The 17,059-nt window shown below is 38.9% G+C and overlaps 1 protein-coding gene and 1 pseudogene across 13 annotated transcripts in view; both read left to right on the forward strand.

Annotated features, from left to right (window-relative positions):
• The first annotated feature begins 1,830 nt into the window (after nt 1-1,830).
• EDA (ectodysplasin A) overlaps nt 1,831-17,059 on the forward strand; it is a 274,580-nt gene continuing 259,351 nt past the window's right edge. For 10 of the 13 annotated variants that reach the window (XM_039838969.1, XM_039838973.1, XM_039838970.1 and 7 more), the window contains exon 1: nt 2,028-2,460. In XM_039838969.1, coding sequence (XP_039694903.1) covers nt 2,065-2,460 — 396 coding nt within the window. In that variant the 5' untranslated portion in view covers nt 2,028-2,064. Of the gene's footprint in view, nt 2,461-17,059 lie in introns of all 13 variants that reach the window. The other 3 variants (XM_039838979.1, XM_039838981.1, XM_039838977.1) reach the window with 2 other exon arrangements.
• On the forward strand, nt 13,805-13,923 carry LOC120583628 (uncharacterized; annotated as a pseudogene).

Below are 17,059 nucleotides of genomic sequence, written 5' to 3' on the forward strand. Positions count from 1 at the left end.
CAGCCAGTGATGACACGGGTAAAACACAATGTTATAGCTGTTAACATTCAAACTACCCATTTTACAGTTGAAAAAACTAAGGTCTCAAAAAGCACAGCGACTTGCTCAGGGTGACCCAGCAAACCAGTGGCAGGGGCAGGTCGACTAACTCCTAGTCCAGCATTCTTTCTAATAGTCTTGAGTTATGGAAATTGAGGTAAATCAGCCTGGCAGTTCCCCTAGCATCTAGAAGCCTCAGGCTGAACAAACAGTACTTGAGATTAGCTGTTAAATGACATTTGTAAATTTCTTATCTGCATGATGACAGTATTCTTTGCAAATCTGATATTTCATGTGTAAGAGCCAATGAGAGGATAGAAAGACGTTTCTGAAGCATGGAGGCCGGCCACAGAGTGTCTGGAAGAAAAGTTGGCTGTGGCTAATAAATTTAAGGTTTTTAACCTCTGTGCTCTCTGGACTGACCTCTCACCGTATGCTTTGTTTGTTTCGTTGTTTCTCTTCTTTTGTATTCCCCTTATTTTTCTTCTTTCCCACCAGCCTAGGTCTTAGGCCTACCCTGTTCCAGTCAAGGAAACTGCTAATTATTCAGAACATGGGACTGGGAGTGCATAGTGGCCAAGAAGCATACATATTCCTCCTGCTATGGTCATTTAGCTCTTTATTATCTCAGACCAGTGACTCTTGTCAGTGGTAACTCAACTAATCCTTTCCATCCTTCATTTCAGGGTCTATTGTTCGGATGTTTGCCACTCTTTTTTGTTGTTTTGCTCTGAACCCTTTTCTGATTGGTGCAGCTGCTGAAGATGCTGTGGTTGCAGCAGTGTACATCTGGAACATTTGGCTGACTTGTTGAACCTTCCCCAGGGACTACTCCAGGGAGAGGAGGGGAGGGGTGGAGAGCCCAGAACAGTTGCCTGCAAATAGAGATGCCAATATTGTCTGGCCATTCTGTGGACCATCCTTGTAAAAATCCACCTCATTCTGGCCCTCAGTTTGCCCACTTGCTCATGTTGATGGTACATGTTATGCGCTCAGAAGTCCAGCTATGGCAGGAGACGAGAAAGCATACTGGCTGAGCAGTCTCTCGTATAGCACTTTCTACATTGGAAAGGGATAGATACATAGTTGTTGAATTAACATATCAAGAACCCCCGGGGGACTGCTTTACCCTGGGGCAACATCGGTTCGGTTCCACCTGCCACAGGTGGCTTCTTCATCACTTAGATTAAGACCCCAGACTCACGCCAGGAGTGAGGCTGTCCCAGTCCTACCCCATTCTCACTCTGGCTCTCTGGCTCCTGAGTCTCCTTTACTTTTGGCGCGCCAATGGATTGCAAACACAGCAGGCATGGTCTCATTCCAAACCCAGAACTGTTTTAATTAGTTTAACGTCTGTTAACCGCTTTGAAGATTGAAAGCAACAGATAAGTACTGGATGAGGTTATTAGCAACTGCAGTTAATTGCAAACATTTCTATTAATACTAGCTTCTGCCTCCTTTTCTTTGCTTTGCAAGGTTCCCAAATTCTTCTCGGCCTCCCCCGTCCTTTCCTCCCCTTCCCCGTACTGGCGCTAAAAGGTTAAATTGAGGCGGAGTCCAGGCACGAACGACAGCGGCAATCACCAACTGAAACGGGGCAAGCGGCAAGAGCTGGGTGGGGCCACCAGGCAGAGGCAAAGCCACACGCCCCCAGGACCCGCCCCGCGGCCGAAGGCCCGGGGTGGAACGCCTGGGGGCGGGGCGCCCAGGCTTGGCGGGCCCGGTGGTTGGGCGCCCCGGCAGCCGCTTGAGGGATGGGGCGGGGTCGGCCCGGGCCTCCTCCCTCATTCCCTCGGCGGGCAGAGCCGCCCGTCTCCCGCCCCTCCTCCTCCCTTTCCCACCCCTCGGAGTGGAGCTGCACATGCGGCTGCTCCCTGCTCTGTCCCGCCCAGCCTCGGTCGCGCAGGAACGGGTCCCTGCAGCCCCCAGCCCATGGCAGGACAGTAGCCGCCTGTCAGGGGTCGTGAACGGCTGAGGCAGACGCGGCAGCTCTCGGGCCTCAGAGAGTGGGCGTCTCCGGAGGCCATGGGCTACCCCGAGGTGGAGCGCAGGGAGCCTCTGCCCGCGGCAGCGCCACGGGAGCGGGGGAGCCAGGGCTGTGGCTGTCGCGGGGCCCCGGCCCGGGCAGGCGAAGGGAACAGCTGCCGGCTCTTCCTGGGCTTCTTTGGCCTCTCGCTGGCCCTCCACCTGCTGACGTTGTGCTGCTACTTAGAGTTGCGCTCAGAGTTGCGGCGGGAACGGGGAGCCGAGTCCCGCCTTGGCGGCCCCAGCACCCCTGGCACCTCTGGCACCCTGAGCAGCCCCGGTGGCCTCGACCCTGACGGTCCCATCGCCCGCCACTTCGGGCAGCCGTCACTTCAGCAGCAACCGCTAGAACCGGGAGAAACCACAAACCCTCCAGACTCTCAGGACTTGCACCAGGTGAGTCACCTAGGAGGGGCGGCGGCGGGCGAGGCCCCGTCCCATCACGGGGAGGGTGGGGGCCCTCCCCCACCGGGCCCTGGAGAGGACTTGGCCACCTCGAGCCAAGTTGGAGGACAGGACCAGGGAAGGAGTGGGTGAGCAGGAGAGAGGTTGCCCCGGGGCAGGTTGTCCGCGGTCCCTGGCTCAGCTTCCCCAGACTCCCTTAGGACCCCTGATCGTGGGAGCTCCGGCCTGCGCCCGCCGCCCCGGCTACAAGCTGCCTCGGGGAAAATTGGCGGCGCTCCCAGCCGGGCCGCGGCGCTGGGGTGCCGGCGCTGCCCCTCTGGCGGACTAACGGCGGCTGCTTGGCCCCTCTGCTCCGGGTGAGATCCTTTGCCCGCGGTGCTTGTTTTGTCGTGTCCAGAGCTGATGCCAGCACTAGCAGATTCTCCCTTGGAGCTGGAGCTGTAAACAGCTGTAATAACTGCTCCACTCCCGTTGAAACAACTTTTAATCGTATTTTCATCGCGGATCCTTGTGCACTGGCCAGGACGTAGGCTTGTTCACACTTACCTGCAATTTGAGACTGGTTGTCCTCGGTGTTCTAGTGAGGATCAGCGCCCCTGAGGAATTCTGGTAGAAATATGCCGTCTTGCTAGACAACTTCTGAAGAGCAATTTTAAAAATCCAAAAGGGAAATAAAACTCACCCTTTGCATGCCGGTTTACACTCTTTTGGGGCAGTGGGATGGAGACGTAGAGTGTGAAGTGTCTTCACTGCTGCTGCTTTGAGAACAAGAATCTACTGATGGAATAATTACTCAAGAGTAATCTCTCAAGGACAGGTTTTTTTTTTTTGCAATCTTTATGATGTTTTTGCAATCTTTATGATGTTTATGCTCTTGTTAGCAAACTATTAGCTTTCATATTTGTTTTCTACTTTTTTTTGCTCTTTATTCAAATAGTTTAGTGCACTTAAAGTAAGGATACTGTTGACCTCCATATTTTGTCTTATGTAAAACTTAAGAGAAGCATCCAAAAATCCTTTTGAGATGGTTAAAAAATAATAGTAAATGTGTTCTTCTTGGGAAAGAGGTCAAGTTGTGCAAATAAGTTCCTTGAGGTGAGGGACCCAGGTTTTCTACACTTACCTCATCCGGCATCATTGTCATACTATGTAAATATTTGTGCTAGTTTCACCACCCATCCTAAGCTGGTGTTACATTCATGATAATACTGTGATGTTAGGACAGATACGTTTTCTATAATGTGCATTATAAAGTTGCCCTGAGCCTTGAAATGTCTTGCTAGCACACTCCAACTCATATAACAGCTTATCAAAGAAGAGAATCAGTAGACATGCTTCTTACAGTTGAAACTTTAAACACTGTAGCTAAATGATAATTAACTAGGATTCTGGCTCCCTTTATCTGTCCACTGCCCACTAGAAATACTTAACATGTGAACATTGATACTCTGTGAGAAGATGAAGGAATTGAACTTCTTTAATCAAATGCAAGCCAAGGCTTTTTGGCATTCAGAATGGACAGACCTATGTTTATACACAGGAATAGCGGGACAACTGAACTCTAGGGCTTCTGTGGTTATGTAGGACTCTCACAGGTCTGTAATGGCATTTAGTTGCCTATTCTTTGCATAGCACTTCAAACAGTCTGTCTAGCATAACTAAAGCTCCCTTCTGTCCTTTAGCCTTTCTGTTTTAATCTTTTTCAGCAGTAGAAGAAAGCATAATGGCTCTTTACTTTTGCTGACATCAATTGGAATCAGAGGTTTTTACAGTTGTGAGGGGCCATATGGGTCCATTTTGTTTGATCTCCTTGGCGAACACATAGATTCTGAGGAGAAGTGACTTGTCTGAGGTGAAACAGCATTGGTGAAAATTAGAATAGAATTTGGTCTCTTGACTTCCAGTTCAGTGCTCATTCTGCTATAGCATACTACCTCCCAGATCCTTTTTGGGGGGAGTGGGGTGGATCTCCATAGCAGAATTTTTACAAATTAGATGCCTCAGATCTGCATCACTTTCGTCTACTCCACCTATATTTTGGCCAGACTAAGTTTAACCATGTAGTCATTCTTCCTGAACTTCACTTTCAGGAGAATTGGAATATGCTTTGAAGGAATTTTAGCCCAGATTCAACCTAAGTTTATCTTGAGGATATTGGTTTTCGGAAAGAGAGAGAGACAGAGAGAGACAGAGAGAGAGAAGCTGATTGGTTATTAGAGTTAAATTGATATTGCTACATTTTGGGTAAAATTTCTAGTGCCCTGGTGCACCCTCTGCTGGCTTTGTAGGGACATTTAATTGCAGTATCTGCTGACAGTCAAGATTCTAAGTTGTGCTGACAGATTATGATTCATAAATAAGGAAGTAAATAGCCTTGTAGGATTTGGCCACGTAGGTCATACTTTTATATTTTAGTTTTCCTACACAGACAATTGCTGTTACAGCAACTCTTAGGTGGAGAGGAAGACAGATAAAAATAACACATCCTTCATTGAGAAGAACATTAAGGTTTCTCACCAGCTTATATGCAAGTAGTGAAGGCAAACTGATGAGAATAAATTACAGGAAGATCTCAGGAGACCAAGTGGGCAGAACAGTCAGAAGTACTTTATTGTACAAGGTCATTCAAACCTCTCCAAGTTTATGGTATGATGGGTTCAGTTATGACTCAAGAAAGGGATCTAGAAATCACTGAAGATATATGTATGCCATACCTCAATTAAAAAACCTTTAAAACCGGATATTTAGAAGGAAATTAGGGCAGTCAGGGTACATGCCAGAGAGATCAGCAAAGTTCTCTAAGGGAATTGTTATCGAAAAGCCTCCCCAGTGGGGATATAGTTGCTGATGATAAAAAGTGAGACGGTCATTCGGACCTGGAATCATAACTGTTTCCTTCAGCTGGAGTAGCCGAGTACCTGTTGATTGATCTTGATATTCACTGGAGATGGTCCCAAGAGAAACATCTCATCAGTCTCTGAGTTAGACAACACACACTATGATTGCTAGAGTAAATAAAATAAAAATCACCGTTGACCATTTTGTGAAGAAGTTGGCCCAGTTGTGATTGTAGTCCTCAAAGGCAAGAATATGGTGGGCATCATTAGGAAGGGTGTTGAAAATGATGACAAAATAAAACCCTTATCTTTTTCATTTGAAAGACCAAAAGTAGATTTATATCCAGAAACCCAATTTAATTAATCAAAAGGATGGAGAGATTTTCTAGTTGTTGTTGTTTTTTCAGTCTAAAGAAATGGAGGTTGAGGGAGGCATATAATCAAAGTCTGGTAAACCATTAGAGAGATGACTAAGATTAATATGTTGGTATAATTTAACTATCTAGTTCAATAACTAGAAAGTGTGCTATAGGCGGACACTATGTGAAGTATTAGATATCTTTTAATGCCTGAAAGATTATTTTGAGAAGGAGGCAAATAAGAATAGTATCTCATTCAAATGATTGCCACAAGAGATCATCTAAACTGAAACTCTAAAGTTTAGAAAGTATTTAGAACAATATGCATGGGTAGTTTAATAAGGGTTTTTTTGGGGTGATTGTTGGAGATATTTGGAATATATTCCTAATTACTTGAGGTGATGTCACAGAAGTCAACCTTAAGTTTTCACAAAACATCTCTTGGTTTAACTAGATAGAACATTAGTGTATTCAGAGTTGACATTATTTATTAAGGCTGGTTGATCAAGAAAGTAACTAGGGATCATTATATCCGAGATTTTTTTAGGGGAGTGGGATCCAGATAAAATAGTTTTCTATAGATTTAAACCTAGACTTTTCAATGTAACATTCAAGGCTTTTGATCAACTGACTCCATTATACCTATCCCATTTTCTCTCTCAACTCTATGCTTGCAACCCACCCACCATATCCTGTCTTGGGATCATTCTGAGTTACAATGGTTGTTTTCTTTAATAAATCTTATGTCTTTCTTTATATCAAACTCCTCAGAAATCTGCCTTCTTTTTAGTCTTTTTCCATAATACCTGACACAGTGCTTGTTATAGTTAGATTACTTAAACACTTGTTCAGTTGAATATTATTTCGGGCCTTTGGAGATGTTTATGTAAAACAAAGACATTTTCTCTTTATGTAACAGGCCTGTTTTCCTTCAGGTCTTGCTAACCCTGTGAATTGTCAGCTATATGAAGGTGAGTAAATAGTTTCATTGGCAATGTTTCACTGGTTTCTAGAATCATTAGAAAGTGAAATGGAGGAGAGCCCTAACCATATTACCTCTAAGATGGTGCAAAAAGCTTTCTGTAATGTATCGTTTGATGTTTTGTTTTATTTGCTTTTAGTTCTCCTCTCTCTCAACTTGAAATCAGAGGACACTAAACAGCTACATGATAGCATACGGAACTCGGTAAAAGTAAATATATAGACATATACAGAATGCAGGATTACTGTAATGGTAGTAGATAAACCACTTTTACTTCTAGTATGAAAGTTAAATTACAAAAGTATCAAAAATAGAACTAAAATATGTTAAAAGATGCATAATATGAATAGATGTCAAATATGACAAAAAAGAAAGTGTTTAGGGAAGAAGTTAGAATGTAGAGTTTTTGTATGCAATTAAACTTAAGTTGTTATCAGCTTAAAATAGACTGTTGCAAGGTATTTTATGTAATCCTCAAGGTAACCACAAAAATACCTATAGAAGTACACAAAAGAAAAAGAGAAAGGAATCAAAGCATATCAATATAAAAAAAATCAATAAAACACAAAGTAAGACAGCAAGAGAGGGAATACAAATATAAGTATCTGAAGACTAACAAGAAAGAACTAACAAGGTGGCAATATTAAATCTTTCTCTATCAATTATTACTTTAAATGTAAATAGATAAAACTCTCCCAGTCGAAGAAATACTGTGGCTGAATTGAAGAAAGCAAGACCCAACTATATGCTTTCTACAAGAAACTCACTTTAGATTTAAGAAAACAGACAGATAAACTGAACATGAAAGAATAGAAAAAGATAGTCCATGCAAATGGTAACCAAGAAAGAGCGAGGATACCTATACTTATATCAGGCAAAAAATATCAGAAGAGACAAAGAAGGACATTATATAATGATAAAAAGAGTCAGTCTAACAGGATACAAGTTATATCCTCCTGTTAGACTGACTCTTTTTATCATTATATAATATTGACAGAACTAAAAGATAAATAGACAGCAGTAGAACAGCAGTAGGTGATTTCAGTATCCCACTTTCAATAATGGATAAACATCTAGACAAAACAGTAAGGAAACAGAAGACTTCAACAACAGTATAGAGCAGATGGATCTAACAAACATATACAGAACATTCCATCTAACAGCAGCAGAATACACATTCTTTGTAAGCATACATATCTTTCTCCAGAAAATATAAAATGTTAGGTCACAAAACAAATCTTAACAAATTTAAGAAGACTGAAATCATACCAGGTATCTTTTCTGAACACAATGGAATGAAACTAGAATCAATTGCAGAAGAAAAACTGGAAATTTTACAAATATTTGGAAATTAACACTCTTGAACAACCATTGAGTCAAAGAAGATTTCAAAAAGGAAATTAGAAAATACCTCAAGATGAAAACAAAAACACAACATACCAAAACTTATGGATTGTGGCAAAAGCAGTACTTAGAGGGAAGTTAATAGCAATAAATGCCTACATTAAAAAAGAAGAAAGATCTAAAATAAACAACCTAACTCTACACTTCAAGGAGCTAGGTAAAGAAGAACAAACTAAATCCAAAGTTGGAAAAGAATAACAAAGATTAAAGCAGAAATAAACAGAAGGTAGAAAAATCAATGAAGCTAAGAATTGTTTTTTTGAAAAGATAAACAAAAGTGGCAAACAATTATAAATACAAGAAAGGTAGATGACAAATAAAATCAGAAGTGAAAGAAGAGACATTACACCTGATGGCACAGAAATAAAAAGGATAACAGACTACCATGAATAAATTATATTTCAACAAACTGGATAACCTAGAAGAAATGGTTAAATTCCTAGAAACATACAACCTACCAATACTAAATCATTAAGTATTAAAAGCCTGAACACACCTATAATTTGTATGGAGATCAAATCAGTAATCAAAAACCTCCCAACAAGGAAAAAACCAGGACCAGATGGCTCCACTGGTGAATCGTACCAAACATTTAAAGAAGAAATAATGCTAGCCTTTCTCAAACTCCTCCAAAAAAATCGAAGAGGAGAAACACTTCCAAACTCATTTGAGACTAGCATTACTTTGATAGCAAAGCAAGACAAAGAAACCAAAAGAAAATAAAACTACAGGTCAATATACCTGATGAATACAAATGCAAAAATCCTCAGCAAAATACTAGCAAACTAAATCCAACAGCACATTAATAGAATCATACCTCATGACAAAGTAGAATTTATTCCCGGGAAGCAAGGATGGTCTAAAATACAAAAATCACTTAATACGATACACTACGTTAACAGAATAAAGAAGACAAATTACATAATCATCTAAATGCAGAAAAAGTATTTGACAAAATTTAACACTATTTCATGATAAAAACTCTCAATAAACTAGAAATAGAAGGAAAGTACCTCAACATAATAAAGGCCATATACGAAAATCCCACAGCTATCCTCATACTCAATGGTGAAAAACTGAAAGCTTTTCCTCTAACATAAGGAACAAGTAAAGGATGCCCACTCTCACCACTTCTATTCAACGAAGTACTGGAAGTCCAAGCTAGAAGAATTAGGCAAGAAAAAATAAAAGACGTCCAATCAGCAAAGAAAAATTAAAATTGTCCCTGTTTGCAGATGACATGAACTAATAAACAAATTCAGTAAATTTGCAGGATACCGAATCAACATACAAAAATTAGTTGCATTTCTATATACAAACAATGAACTATTTGAAATGGAATTAGGAAGACAATCCCATGTACAATAGCACCAAAAAGAATATAATACTTAGGAATAAACTTATCTTAGGAAGCAAAAGACATACTAAAAACACAAAGAAATGGAAAGACATTGAGTGTTCATTGATTGGAAGATTAAATACCATTAAAATATCCATACTGCCCAAAGCAATCTACAAACTCAGTGAAATTGCTATCAAAATGCCAATGGCATTTTTCACAGAAATAGAGCAAACAATCCTAAAATTTGTAAGGAATCACAAAAGACTCCGAATATCCAAAAAAATCAAAAAAATAAGAACAAAACTGGAGGCATCATGCTTCCTGATATCGAGCTATATTACAAAGCTATAGTAATCAAAACAGTATGTTATTGGCATAAAGACAGACATATAGACAAAACAGAATAGCCCAGAAATGAATCCATGTATGTTCAGTCAAATGATCTTTGAAAAGGACGTCAAGAATACACAATGGAGAAAGTATAGTCTCTTCAACAAATAGTGTTGGGAAAACTGGATATTCACACACAAAAGAATGAATTTGGAACTTTTTCCACATAAATCAACTCAAAATGGATTGAAAACTTAAGACCTGGAGCTGTAAAATTCTAAGAAAACAGAGGAAAGCTTCATAATGTTGATTTCATCTTGGCAGTGATTTTTCTTGGGTGTGACACCAAAAGCACAGGAAACAAAAACAAAAATAAATGAGTGGGACTATATCAAATTACGAAGCTTCTGCACAGCAAAGGAGACAACAGAATGAAAATGCAGCCTACAGAATGAGAGAAAATATTTGTATATCATATATTTGAAAAGGGGTTAAGATCCAAAATATATAAGGAACTCTTACAACTCAATAGCAAAATAACTTAATTTAAAAATGTGCTAAGGACTTGAATAGACATTTCTCCAGAAAAGACATTTAAATGGTCAACATGTATATGAAAAATGTTCAACATTACTAATCAGGGAAATGCAAATCAAATCTATAATGAGATACTACCTTACACTTATCAGGATGGCTACTATCAAAAAAAGACAACGCATATTGGTGAGAAAATAGAAAAATTTGAACCCTTGTACACTGTTAGTGAACATGTAAAATGCTGCAGCTGCTATCAAAAACAGTATGGAGTTTCCTCAAAAAATTACAAATAGAGCTACCATATGATCCACTAATTCTACTTCTGGGTGTTTAGTGAAAAGAATTGAAATCAGGATCTCAGAGATATCTGTGTATTCTCATGTTCATTGCAGCATTATTCACAATGGCCAAAATGTGGAAAGACTCTAAATAACCATTGATACATAAATAAAGAAAATGTGGGATGTCAGAAACATAGCAGTGTGAGAGATGTCCCCAGATCTCTTCCCTTGAAACAACAATAAGCTGAACATCTAAAAAAACCCAAAACACCCAACCATCACACCAGCATGTCTGAGCATGGGATCTGTGCATAGGTCAGAACCTTGGGTGTCGTGGTGGACTGGGAGAAATAAAAAAACTGCCTCTCGCAGCCGGTGGAGCTACCTGTAGGAGGAGGGGGAGGGGAGAAGGTGTGGCGACTTCTTTGAATAGTCCTTCCTGGGAGTGTTGTGAGCTCCACACGGCCGGCGGCAGTGCCCAGTCATCAGGGCAGAAAAACAACAGTTGATTTTTACCAGCCACAGTTGCAAAACGGAGGCCGAGCCGCAGTCCCCACCCCACAACCCAGGGGGCCCCTCCCCCCATACCCTCTGAGATCGATCACTGTGGAGCCCCAGGGGAATCTGAGCAAATGTTACCGAAACTGTCACTAACACCGAAAGGAACTGAGACTGAGGGTAGCGAGCGTGATTAAACATCTATAAGGAAAAAAAGACATTATTAAGACTTTATAGAAAGCAGAAATCCAAGAGGCTTAGATGCCTCCTACTGGAAACCAAAAGAAAAACCTTCTTTGCAACAGACTTGGGACCATGATATAATAAATATTTCTGGAAAAAAAAGCAGAAAACATTTTCATTAATGCCCAGGTGGAACAATAGTCCGTTAAACACCATGAACAACCAAGGTGACAAGGCATCTCAGAAAATAAAAGAGAAAAATCTCCAGAAAATAAGCTTACAGACATAGAAATATGTGACTTAAATGACAGAATTCAGGATGGTACTTCCAAAAAAACTCAGTGAGATCCGAAATGAATCATATCAACAATTTCTGGAATTGAAAAAACAACTAGATGAGCAGAATGAGTTCTTTAGCAAGAAGATTGAAACCCTCAAAAAGAACCGAATAGACCTTCTGGAGATAAAGAACACACTGCAAGAGTTGAAAAATGAAATAACAAGCTTGGGAAATAGAGTTGACCAAATGGAGGAAAGGATCAGTGATATCGAAGACAGAAATCAAGAAAGAAATCAGAAAGAAGAAGATAGAAAGTGAAGAATGAAAAATAATGAAAGAGAAATACAAGAACTAGCTGATATCAGGAGAGGAAACAATAATAATGGGAATTCTCAAAGGGGAGGAAAAGGAGCAGAGATTAGAAAGCATTTTCAGACAAATAGTGGACGAGAATTTCCCAAATCTAAGGAATGAACTGGAGCTTGAAATTTGGGAAGTCAGCAGAACACCCAATTATCTCAACCCAAAAAGGCCTTCACCAAGATACTTTGTATTGATGTTATCAAAAATCAACAACAAAGACAGAATTCTCAGGGCAGCCAGAAAGAAGAAAACAGTAACTTATAAAGGAAAACCCAACAGATTATCATGGGACTTCTCAGCACAAACCTTACAAGCCAGAAAGGAATGGAATCAAATATCCAAACTATTAAATGGAAGGAACTACCAGCCAAAAATAATATGTCTAGCTCAGCTCTCCTTTAGATATGAAGGAAAAATAATGACATTTCCAGACATAAGAAAATTGAGGGAATTCTCCACTATGAGGCCTGCACTATAGGAAATACTGGAAGGGGTCAGCTCACCTAAAACAAAATGACAAAAAAAAACATAATTAGGAGTAAGGTGACTAGCAGGCGGATAAAAGCAGAGGAATGGGGCATCATAAGCCTGAAATAAGAGATTTGCTATAGCAAGATAGTAATGAACATTCTGCATACATAGAGACAAATTGAGAAAATAATGACTGAAAAGGGGAAGATTCAAAGATCACAAAGGGGAATGGAGATAAGGCATGCTCAGAAGAAAAGGGACGATTGTATATATAAAACTATCCTTTACATATTCGTAATGGTAACCACATGCCAAAGATTCAGAACTGAAGTATATAACATAAAACAAGAAGGACCAGAGGGGAAACCCACAAAAGCCAACCAAAATAAAGAAAACAGAAACACAGGGACAAGAAAGCAATGGAAACACCGAGCTACCAGAAAGCAAAAGAGAAAATGGCTATAAGAAGACTTCATATTTCAATAATCACCCTAAATGTAAATGGACTGAACTCACCAATAAAAGGCACAGAGTTGCAGATTGGATCAAAAAACAAAACCCAACCATATGCTGCCTCCAGGAGAAAGCTCAGTTCTAAAGACAAATATAGACTCAGAATGAAAGGGTGGAAAATGATATTTCAAGCACATGGCATTCAGAGAAAAGCGGGAGTAGCGGTACTAATATTAGATGAAATAGATTTCAAAATAAAAAATGTAAAGAAAGATACTGAGGGACACATCATAATGATAAAGGGAATCATGCACAAGAAGACATAACACTTATTAATATCTATGCTCCCAATCAGGGAGCCCTGTAATATATAAAGCAATTACTAACAGAACTAAAGGGAGAAACAGAGCAAAACACTACTATAGTAGGGGACCTAAATACCTCACTGTCAGATATGGACAGATCATCCAAACAGAAAATCAATAAGGAAATAACATCCTTAAATGACACATGAGACCAACTGGACATAATTGACATTTACAGAGCCTTTCATCCCAAAACACCTTATACATTCTTCTCTAGTGCACATGGAACATTCTCAAGGATTAACCATATGCTGGGACACAGAGATAGCCTCAACAAATATAAGAAGGTTGAAATCATACCAACCATATTCTCTGATCATAATGCTTTGAAACTACAGATCAACTGTAAAAAGAAAGCAGAAAGAACAAAAAATACATGGAGATTAAACATCATACTACTGAAGAATAACTGAAAAATACATGGAGATTAAACATCATACTACTGAGAAGAAATAAAAAGAGAGATCAAGAAATACATAGAAATGAATGATAATGATAGTACAACATATCAAAGCTTTTGGGACATGGCAAAAGCAGTCATAGGAGGAAAGTTCATATCATTACAGGCCTACCTCCAAACACAAGAATGAGCCCAAATAAACAACCTAGTGCTTCATCTTAAAAAAAAAACAAAACAAAACTAGAAAAGAGTCTACAGCCATGCTACCCTGAACAAGCCCAATCCTGTCTGATCTCAGAAGCTAAGCAGGGTTGGGCCAGGTTAGTACTTGGATGGGAGACCACCTAGGAAGACCAAGTGCTATAGGCATAAAAAAAATGAAAAATTAAAAAAAAAATAAGGAATTGTAAGCTGACAAGGTCCTTGCAATCTGTGAAGTCAAACAAGGGTTGCCTCACCTAAAAACAATAAGTAAAATAAAATAAAAAATAAAATAAAATAAAATAATAAAATAAATAAAATAAATAAAATAAAATAAAATAAAATAAAATAAAATAAAATAAAATAAAATAAAAAAAATAACTAGAAAAAGAAGAATAAATGAGGCCTAAAGTCAGGAAAAGGAAAGAAATAATCAAAATTAGAGCAGAAATAAATGAAATTGAAAAGAAACAAAAAAAATAGGAAAAGTAAATGCAACAAAGAGCTGGTTCTTTGAGAAGATTAATAAAACTGACAAACCTCTGGCTAGACTCACTAACAAAAAAAGAGAAAGGACACAAATAAAATCAGGAATGAAAGGAGAAATTATGACAGACACTGCAGAAATACAAAGTATCATATAAGAATGCTATGAAAGTATATAACACCAAATTTAATAACCTGGAAGAAAGCACTAGTACTGAGAAAGATGTAACTTTCCTAGATTGAATCATGAAGAACTGGAAAATCTAAATAGATTGATTAGCAGTGCGGAAATTGAAACAATCATCAAAAACCTACCAAAAAGTAAAAGTCCAGGACCAGATGGCTTCACCAGTGAATTCTACCAAATATTCAAAAAGGATTTAATACTTATTCTCCTCAAACTCTTCCAAAAAATAGAAGAGGAGGCAATACTTCCCAACTCATTTTGTGAGGCCGGCCAATATTATCCTGATACCAAAACCTGGTAAAATACCACAAAAAAAACAAAACAAAACAAAACAAAACTACAGACTAATATCTCTCATGAACACAGATGCACAAATCTTAAGATACTAGTGAACCGAATACAGCAACATACTAAAAAACATTATACGACATGATCAAGTGGGCTTCGTCCCAGGGGCACAGGGATGGTTCAGCATACACAAATTGACTAATGTGATACACCACATAAACAAATTAAAAAATAAGAATCATATGATCAAATCAATAGTTGCAGAAAAAGCCTTTGACAAGATACAGCATCCATTTCTGATCAAAGCACTCAAGAAAATCGATATAGAAGGAAAGTACCATAACATAATAAAGGCCATATATGACAACCCCTCAGCCAACATTATGCTTAATGGTGAAAAACTAAAAAAATTTCCCTCTAAGATCAGGAACAAGGCAAGGCTGTCCACTATCGCCACTGTTATTTAATATAACATTGGTGGTCCTAGCAAGTGCAATCAGGCAAGAGAAAGATATAAAAGGCATCCAAACAGGAAATGAAGAAGTCAAATTGTCACTATTTGCGGGTGACATGATTCTCTATATAAAAAAACCTAAAGACTCCACAAGAACACTACTAGAAACAGTAAGCAAATAACAGTAAAATTTCTGGATACAAAAATCAATGTTCAAAATCCATAGCGTTCCTATATGCTAATAATGAATTGTCAGAAAAGAAGTGGAAAAAATAATTTCTTTTGCAATTCCAACAAAAAGAATAAAATACCTAGGAATAAACCTAACGAAACATGTGAAAGACCTATATAATGAAAACTATAAGACCCCATTAAAATTGAAGAAGATACAAAGAAATGGAAAGATATTCCGTGTTCTTGGATTGGAAGAATCAATGTAGTTAAAATGACCATATCACCTAAAGCATACAGATTTAATGTAATCCCCATCGAAATTCAATCAGCATTTTTTAAAGAAATGGAATAAAAACCCATCAGATTTGTAGGGAAGCAAAAAAGACCTCAAATTGCCAAAGCCATCCAGAGAAAAAAGAATGAGGCAGAAGGCATCACTCTGCCCGACTTCAAATTATACAAAGTGACAGTAACCAAAATAGTATGGTACTGGCAGCAAAATGGACACACAGACCAGTGGAACAGAATCGAGAGTCCAGAAGTAAACCCATGTTTACGTGGGCAAATGATTTTCAACAAAAAAGCCAAAAACATACAGTGGAGAAAGGAAAGCCTCTTCAATAATGGTGCTGGGAAAACTGGAAAGCCACCTGCAGAAGAATGAAACTAGACTGTTGTCTATCACCACACACCAAAATTAACTCAGAATGGATTAAGGACCTAAATATAAGACCTGAAACAATATAATGCATAGAAGAAAACATAGGAACTAAACTCAAGGACCTTGGACCTAAAGAGGATCTTATGAATTTGACCTGAAAGCCAAGGAAAGTCAAAGCAAAATTCAATGAATGGGACTACATCAAACTAAAAAGCTTCTGCTCAGTAAAAGAAATCATCAACAAGGTAAAGAGACAACCAACCAAATGGGAAAATATATTTGCAAGCAACACCTCTGATAAAGGCCTAATATCCAAAATATACAAAGAACTCATACAACTCGATATAACAAAAAAGCAAATGATCCAATCAAAAACTGGGCAGAGGACCTGAACAGACACTTCTCTCTAGAGGACATACAAATGGCCAACAAATATTTGAAAAAATGCTCAACATCGCTAGCTAATAGGGAAATGCAAATCAAAACCACAATGAGATACCATCTCACACCTGTTAGAATAGCTATAATCAATAGGACAAGTAATAACAAGTGCTGGAGAGGATGCGGAGAGAAAGGAACCCTCATACACTGCTGGTGGAACTGCAAATTGGTACAGTCTCTATGGAAAACAGTATGGCGGTTCCTCAAAAAAATAAGAATTGATCTCCCATATGATCCAGCAATCCCTCTACTGGGTATTTATCCCAAAGACTTGAAAACTCATATCTGAAAAGATATTTGCACACAGATGTTCATAGTAGCATTATTCACAGTGGCCAGGACATGGAAGCAATTGAAGTGTCCTATGATAGATGATTGGCTAAAGAAGCTGTGGTACATATATACAATGGAATATTACTCAGCCATAAGAAGAGATGAAATATTGCCATTTGTGACAACATGGATGGACGTCGAGATAATCATGCTAAGCAAAATAAGCCAGACAAAGAAGATTGAAAATCACATGTTATCACTTATATGTGGGATATAAACCTAAAAGCAACAAATAAACAGGATAAACAAACAGAGACTCATGGACATGGACTATAGACTC

The sequence above is a fragment of the Pteropus medius genome, unplaced genomic scaffold (genome assembly GCF_902729225.1).
Source record: "Pteropus medius unplaced genomic scaffold, Ma_sr-lr_union100, whole genome shotgun sequence".
Lineage (NCBI taxonomy): Eukaryota > Metazoa > Chordata > Mammalia > Chiroptera > Pteropodidae > Pteropus > Pteropus medius.